This window comes from Lytechinus variegatus, chromosome 2 (assembly GCF_018143015.1).
Source record: "Lytechinus variegatus isolate NC3 chromosome 2, Lvar_3.0, whole genome shotgun sequence".
Taxonomy (NCBI): Eukaryota; Metazoa; Echinodermata; class Echinoidea; order Temnopleuroida; family Toxopneustidae; genus Lytechinus; species Lytechinus variegatus.
The window spans coordinates 42916109-42925147 of record NC_054741.1 but is presented as its reverse complement, the minus strand read 5'-3'; the positions used below and the strand labels follow the sequence as shown (position 1 = coordinate 42925147).

The following is a 9039-nucleotide window of genomic DNA, read 5'->3' as shown; positions in this document are numbered from 1 at the left end:
TCAGAGGTCCAGCATGTCCAAGAATCCAAAAAGGCTTCCAAAATTGGAGTCTAAAATGGCTATTGTTAACTAAAAACTGTCATAGTTTGTTTAATATCCGCCTGGGGTACTGTATATGATTATGTTGTGTAACCCTTGGTTTAAATGGTCAAGTAATACATTAGGATAAGTTACAAGGGCAATCAATGGTCCTGCATGTCTAAAAATCCAAGATGGCTTCCAATTAAGGAGTCTAAAATGGCTACTGATACTCAAAAATTGACATAATCTATTTAAAATCCACTAGAGAAATATGATGTTGGTGTCTACACTATAGTTTAAAGGGTTGGATAATACTTTTGGATTAATTACAATGGTATGAAGCAGTCAATTTTGCCTATCATTTAAAGTTGGCTTTCAAAGTGAGTCTTAAAATACTTCCATCAGCTAAACATGGTCATAATTAGGTGAACAAAATTTTCACTACATGTATTGTGGTTTGAAGGCTGAAATAATAAATTGGAACAAATAAAAAAGATGGTCAGTTTCCTTTTCGTCGTAAAAAGTCCAAAGCGACTTCTAAAATTGCGTGAAAATGACTGCTGTCCCCTAATCATGAAACCATAGGATAGTCCTGAGCAAAAAAATGACGTGTCTTGAAATACTTATCAGTGAATTATGGAAATTTAAATTCTACCTTATTTTTTAAAGTTTGTTTTTGAATGTTTATTCATTGTTGCACCACCACCTAATTATGTCACTAATTCTTGTAAAACATATTTTCATGAGTCTTAGAAACAGAGACACCAAAATAGTGGCACTAGATGAGATATGAAGTATTGTCATTTTTGTAACAATGGTAGCCAATTTGAATGTAATTTTTGGAGCGTTCTTCATTTTTTTGACAAAATGGACAACAGTGGTTCCCTGTAATGTCTTCACCTACATGTATATCATATGATCCTCATGAGAAAGGCACAAAATGTTCTTACATTGTAGGTAGATAGTATATGAACTTTGCAGCCAGATTTTTAAGAAATAGCAACTATTTTTTAAGCCATCATTATTTTTTTTTGGGGGGAGGGGCAAAACTGCACCACTGATAAATCTTGAAATTTTTCCAATGTAATTTTTCCCTTTGGAATCATGATTTTTATATATTTTATTTTATTATCGGTAGACCCCAAAGTTATTTCTACCAGGAGGATATTATATGAATTTGAACCATTTCAAAGTTACAACGTCCATTATAGACGCCATTTTGGAAGGTAATCTTGAATTCTCTGACATACTCACTATCTTGTAAACATGTCCTGATTCATTATTTGCCTTGAAAGATTTTTGATGATTTTGATTTTGAGGATTTACTTTATTTTTGGAGTTGACAGTACAACGACTGCCGTTGTGGACGCTATGTTGGATTTTCCGGTAACCTTGACAATGTTTTGTAACTATAACCTGTGTCAATAGACTTTGTTTAATCCTAACATACCTAAGTTTCATGAAATAAGACATCTAAACCCTAAAAGTTATGAAATTTCAAAAACTTAACCTCGGTTAAGATTTGATGTTGACTTCGCCGCCGCCGTCGGAAAAGCGACGTCCATGTCTTGATTCTGCTATGCAGGCGAGGAAAAAATGGCAGACATTATCGACTGACTCACCTAGATATCCAATGTGAATATGCCAGCATTGCACCCAAATTATCAAATATTTCGCCATATTATTTATCGAATCAGCAGCTGTGAATCATGGCAGCCATCTTGGAATTAAATATGGCTGACGAATCATTCGGACACATTATGTTTGCAACCCTGGGTATAAAAAATAACGCATAGATCCCAATTTTTTAAATACAATCACCCATAAAAATCGTTTAAAATGGGAAACTGCATTAAAAATGCCTCCATTTTGTTTTTTGCCGATTTGAGGATGAAAACGTCGGAATCAAGTTTGGCAAACAGCATTTTTGGGTTCAGCACCCCTGAATTACCTTAAAACAATTGATAAATCAGCATTAACACAAAATGCCTAAAGCACTTTTTCTGAGCACATTTTTTAAAATCTGGACCTAACTAATATTTTGTGTGTGTTGGAATCATGTTGCCATGGTAGCAATATATAATATGTCAAAAATTAGGCAAAATCTTGCGGTTCAAACTACTTCATCAGTAATGCTCATGACTTGCTCGTGGAGGTCTAGGGTAAAGATGGGCAAGACATATTTTTTTTCACAGTTGGAAACTGTTGCCATTGTAACTGCTAAGGGCAGAGGTACATGTATTTATCACCTTCATCTGTTCATTGATAGTTCTAGTTTAATTTCCCTTCCCCGCAACAAAGTGCATATAGGACGTGCCTCGTATATTTCATCATCCTTTTTAATATCGCTTTTTCTTTGTTGATTTTCTTTATTCAGGATAATAGTCTATAATAGTAGGCCAAGAGAACATACAAAAGAAAAAAGAATTGTAATTTAAAAGAGGAAAGAAAAGGAAAATATCAAAAGGTCATCAAAAATGGATATATTTACAGGTCATCCAATTCTTTTCGAAAATAGATGCAGCTTCCCGCTTGCATTATTCATCTAGTTCTTAGTTAATAGTCTTGTTGGAGAAAGGAAGGTATCATTATCATGAAAACTTCGGTCTGACAAAAGAAAGGAAAAGAAAAAAAGTGAAATATGATATATGTTATTTCATATCATATCAACATCGATCACAAAATTAGATTTTGTATTGAAAAGTAAAAAAATTTGCTCGCTCGCAATTTATTTTGTCCTTTATGCCATGTCTGCCCCATAACAATTTAGATTTCTAAAGCCTTTAACTGAAAGAAAACTACTTCACAGAGAACAGTATTTGTTTCAGTCATCCCCAAACCATGAACACCGATTGACAACCATGCATATTTCCCTGTAATCAATGATCATTATTTTTTTCTTTATATTTTCAATTTTGTATTTTATAAGCATGTCATGGAACCTCCTTGCCAGTGCAGTTGGGGCGAGGGTTACAAAATGTGGAAGCACAATGGGGGAATTTCTTCAAGAAAATATTTGACAGAAAAAAAACAAATAAACAAGCCTAAATAAAAAAGAAAAGAGATGGGGTTTAATCCTTGCCAAAAACTGGCGATTAGAGATGGGGCGATTGGGGGGTCCACTTTAAAATATGCTCACTTATTGCCCAAATTCCAAGAGGAGTGCACATGAGGGGCCACTACTCATCACTGCTTTGTGCCTTAATTGGGACACGTTCATACCACCTGTATCCCTTAATTCATACCTCTGTCACCAATCATTTATATTTATTCATCTTTAAGCACCAGGCAATTTTCTTTCTCTCTCTCATCAAATGTAACCCCCCCCCTCCCGAAAAAAATGCTTTATCCTTTTATCGCTTTCATTATCTCCCTCCGAGATTAGGCCACTATCATTCACGAAATTTATCTTTACAATTCTCTATACATCTCTCTATCTCTGTTAATGACTCCTTCACATTTATACCTTTTCATTTCCCTTCTCCCTTTCTAATTCACCTCGCCCACGCTTTCTCATTATTACATTGCATCTCTACATAGATCTATCTCATTTTCATTTCTCGCCCTCAATTACTTTCCAAATTTGACAATTCACGGGACAATATTTAGAGTTCATAAAAACAATCCTACAATTTTCTACAAGTATTAATTACTATTTTAGTAGGGAAACAAGTGTGTTCTGGGGAGCAAATCATATTTAACCACCCCCACCCCCCCCCCCCCCCCGATTCAATAAAAGCAACAAAGAGATGAAGCAAAAAGAATGACATTTTATGTAAATGTATTACTTTTAAAATAAATACACACTAAAATTTGTGAAATAATGTTATCTTGTCACCTGTCCTAGATGACTTAATAAACATGATTAAAAGTGGAACTTGGATTTAAATAAAATGTATTTTTTATATATTATATTAATCATAAATATTTCCACTTAAAGATTAAGATTTCTGTATTATCATGAAGAGGAACTCACAGTGTTGTAATTTATTCTTCTTCTCCTTTTTTACTCTTCCACCCCTCTTCTTCTCCTCCTTCTTGGTTGTCTTCTTTTTTACTTATTGTTCATTTGTATTAGTATGACCTATCATCATTTACATTATAATAATTTTATGATAATCATAAAATATATCCACAATGTCAATATAATGATTATTATCTTTGAAAAATGAAAATTAGTACTATTGTTAATGTTCAAATTTTTAAAGCGTTTTTAAGATACTTGAGTAATAGATTTATGAACAGTAATATAGTTCCCTTGCCAGGTGCTACCAGGTCCATGACGTCACCTCTTCAACAGTCTTGACTCTTGAACAATCTGAAATAAGAAGAATCAGTGAAAACAACTTTAGCAACTCAACTTGATAATAGCAGAGTGTTCACATACATTAACATGTATGATGTATCTCTAAAAGATTATGAAAGAGCCTTTTGAGATTGCAATCACAGGCATAATTAAAAAAATATAGAATGTTAAATAAAAATTGGGTAAATAGCTTCCGAATATTATTTTTTATATCCTTATAATTTAAGTCAGAATATATTTAATTTCAATCAAGTCATTTGAGAAAATTTTCATATGTGGTGTTACTTGAAAATGAAAATATACCCTTCTACTACTACTATTATTTTATTCTTAAATGCACTTAAATTGCGTTTATGCTTGTAAGCTATCATTGTTAGTCTCTTTGTTGAGATTCTAATAAAATATAAATCAACCAAATCTGAATCTCTTGCAAAAGTTAAGTGGAAAATAATTGTTACAATAGTATGGATCCAATAGCCTTCCTAGATTTTGTTTGCACTTTGACGAGTTACATTGTTGTTGCTCTTACATATTTTTGAAAATGCATTCTGGTTGGAACTTAGATTATATAAATCAAAAGTCCAGTAGGCAGTTCTTTAAACGTATATACAACAGACATTTATTAGTTGAGATGCAACAACAATGATCACTACTGCGTCATCTTGGTAGCAGCCATAACTTTCTCTATGCAAGTAGTCACGTGTAATAACAAAGTATAGTCTACGCTTGCAGACCTTTATCAGTTATCACCACACCTCCCTTTCTTTAAAGAGGTTTATATACACATATATAATACTTCTTAAACTACAGAGTGACAGGGTGGACTACCTGTACACTTACAACAGTACTAGGGGATTATTCTGCCCCTTAAAGCTGGAGTACTGTCGCTGTCAAATATTTTAACATGCAACATTACAGTTCATATATATTTCATTTTTGCTGTTTGTATGATGCGACAATTCGTTAACCGGTAGAGACATCTGTTGAGTTGAGTTTTGTGATAGCGATAAATTCAATCCCGTATTGCTGATTAATTTTAACATGCAAATTTATATCATGCACATGCAATCATGCAGTTATCATGGGGTTGTATTAGAGTTCAAACCATTTACAGTTTCAAAGTTATTTTTGAACTCATGTGGCTATTTACAAAACGAAACGCGAAAGTTTTTCTGTTTAGTTCGCTTTCCTCTATTTACAAGTTTAAACGATCTGGCGGTTTAACGACTCGTCCGCTTCTGGTTGTTCGGGATGGTGACGAAGATGCGCGAACATCAGATGCTGGTTCCGCTTCTGCGCTGTCATCTAGCTCGAAGTCATCCTGTGTTGGTAATGGAATAGACTCGGCTTGGTGTCTGGGATCTGGCCTGAGGTGACGTCTGTTTCTGCGACGTATCTCACCTGCAGCTGTTTCGATTTGGTATGATCTGTTATGATTATTGACAGACTTTATGATACCATGTTGTGACCAGGTATTAGTTTTCATGTCTTGGAGTATCACATGATCTCCAGGTTTTAGCTTTGGCAAGTCATGAGCATGTTTATCGAATCGCTCTTTTTGTTTCACCTTCTGCTCATCCTTTCTTCCCCTCACAGATTTAGCATCAATCTGTTGGTTATTGAGCAAAGTGTCAAGCATGGGAAGGTTTGACCTAATCTGACGATTGTACAGAAGTTCTGCTGGAGATTTTCCGCATGCTATTGGTGAACTTCGATAGACTTGTAAAGCTCTGTGGATATCTTGTCCACTGTGTTGTGACTTCAGTATGAGATTTTTGACAATCTTCACAGCATTTTCTGCGAGGCCATTTGATTGTGGATAATGTGGACTCGATGTGGTATGGTGAAAATCCCATTCTTTTGCAAAGCTTTTGAATTCTTGGCTTGCAAATTGAGGACCATTATCCGACATCAGTTCACATGGTGTACCGTGACGAGCAAATATTGCTTTCATGTGATTAATCACGGCCTTGCTTGTAGTTGAAGTCAGTGTACATACTTCAATGAATTGTGAGTAGTAGTCGACGACGACCATATATTCTCTTTTGTTCAAAGTGAATAGATCTACGGCAATTTTTTCCCAAGGACGATTTGGCACGGCATGTGGATTTAGGCTTTCAGCCTGTTGTTTTGGTTTGTACATTAGGCATGAAGTACAATTTTGGACCATTTCAGTGATGTCTGCATTGATTCTTGGCCAATAGATTACTTCCCTAGCACGTTTCTTACATTTCTCAATGCCTAAGTGACCTTCGTGTACTTGGTTTAGTATGTATCGTCTCATGGAAGTTGGAATTACTATTTTAGAACCTTTGAATATGATTCCATCTGCTTCAGAGAGTTCACTTCTAATGTTCCAGTACTGTTTTATTCTAGCTGGACATTGTTGCTTACTTTCTGGCCAACCATTTCTGATGGTGGCTAGCAACTCTTGAAGCTCTACATCTTTTTTGGTCTCTTCAACAATTTCTTGTCTTTTGTTTGATGTTACTGGCATTGCTTGTACTATCATATCTACATAGACTCTGATATCTTCTTCAGTTTCAACATTCAATTCTGCTTTTGGATCTACTGCTCGTGACAGTGTATCGGCAGTGAACATGTACTTTCCAGGTGTATATGACACTTTGAGATCATATCTCTGTACTCTGATTAGTAATCTTTGAATGCGTAAAGGACAATCTGCCAATGACTTAACAAACAATGGGATAAGTGGCTTGTGATCTGTTTCAACTTCTATCTTTTGACCATAGATATATTGATGAAATTTTTCACATCCGTAAGTGATAGCTAAGAGTTCTTTTTCTATCTGAGCGTAACGTGTTTCTGCATCAGTCATAGCTCTTGATGCGTAAGCTATTGGATGCCAATTTTGTTCATGTTGCTGCAGGAGAACTGCTCCTAGTCCATTTTTTGAAGCATCAGCTGATATCTTTGTGGGTTTTGTGCAGTCATAGAAATGAAGCACTGGTTGACTCATTAAAGCTTCTTTCAGTTCGCACCATGCTTTTTCTTGTTCATTTTCCCACATCCACTCTACTTTCTTGTCAAGCAAAATACGTAGAGGTGCTGACCTTGTTGATAGGTTTGGAATGAATTTTGCTTGGTAGTTTATCATCCCCAAGAACCTTTGTATGTCCTGTTTACAGGTTGGTCTTGCCATGTTTCTGATGGCAGCCACCTTTTTAGGATCTGGTCTGACTCCATCTTGGCTGATTAAGTCACCAATGAAAGTCATCTGGTTCACATTGAACTCACACTTGTCTCGATTGAGTTTCAGGTTTGATTTTTGTGCGATGTCTAGAACTATTCTCAGACGATCGTCATGCTCTTCTTGAGTGCTTCCCCATATCACTATGTCATCCATCATGGTATTGACACCAGGTATATCTACGAACAAGTTATGTATTATCTTGTGAAATACTTCAGGAGCACTGCAGATACCAAAAGGTAGTCTCAAGAATCTATATCTTCCATACGGAGTGATAAATGTACAAAGCTTGGAACTATCTTCATCTAGTTGGATTTGCCAAAAACCACTTGATGCATCTAATTTACTGAAATACTTGGCTCCAGCAAACTGAGAGGTTATTTCAGCTCTAGAAGGCAATTTATAGTGTTCTCGTTTGATTGCACGATTAAGATCACGTGGATCTAGACAGACTCTGAGTTGACCATTCTTTTTCTTGACTACAACAAGAGAAGACACCCAATCTGTCGGTTCATCAACCTGTTTGATTACATCCATGTTTTCCATCTTATCTAGTTCCTCTTTTAGTTTCTTTTGAAGTGGAAATGGAACTTTGCGACATGCATGTTGAACTGGTTGTGCATTGTCTTTCAATGTAATGTGATGTTTGCCTGGAAGACATCCTAATCCTACAAATACATTGTCATAATCTTGCACTACAGTTTTGCCTGTTTTTATCTCTGTTTGTTTATCAACATGATAGACGCGTTTTACTAGATACAAGTCTTCACTCGTTCTGAGACCTAGCAATGGTTGACGATTTCCAGGAATGATGAAACATTGAACACTGTGTTTAACTCCTTTGTACTCCATTTGGACATAACAACGACCTTTTACTGGAATGTTAGTCTCATAGTAACCTGTTAACTTCACTTTGGCTTTTTGTAGTTTTGGTTTTGGTTTCAATTTGTGATAGATTGTTTCAGGGAGAGTGTTAGCCTGAGCTCCAGTATCTATCTTGAACTCAACTAGCTCATTATTGACCCTCAAATTGACTTTCCACTCTTCCTTTGATTCATGTTCCTGTGAATCAACTGAACAAATCATGAAACCATCTGAATCTACCTTCAAGTGTTGCAATTCATTGACTTTTGCTACTGGGTACGACAACACTTAGCAAAATGATTTTGCTTACCGCACTGTTTACATGTTTTACCTTGTGCAGGACATTTTTCTTTGGTATGTCTATTACCACATCTTGTACATGTTTTATTGTTAGTACGATCTTGAGGTTTTGTTTGTCTTGTTTGGTTTGACTTTTTACCAGATTTCTTATTCTTGCTGAGAGAATCAACCGGAATTGAGGCATTTTCCCCGGTGGAACTCAACGCTTGGGCCTGCGTTCGAGTTTGTTCAGCAACCCGACAAACTTGCAACGTTTTATCCAATGTGAGATCATCTAGCCTCAACAAATGCTCTCTTAGACCATCATCTAAGATACCACAGATAATTCTGTCCCGTA

The 9039-nt window shown here is 35.7% G+C and overlaps 1 protein-coding gene across 1 annotated transcript; it reads right to left on the bottom strand.

The window, feature by feature from the left end:
- Nucleotides 1-5522: 5522 nt before the first annotated feature.
- LOC121406820 (uncharacterized protein K02A2.6-like) lies at nucleotides 5523-8624 on the bottom strand. Its single transcript, XM_041597690.1, has one exon. The coding sequence runs from the start codon at nucleotides 8622-8624 to the stop codon at nucleotides 5523-5525; it is 3102 nt and encodes a 1033-aa protein (XP_041453624.1).
- Between the last annotated feature and the right edge of the window lie 415 nt (nucleotides 8625-9039).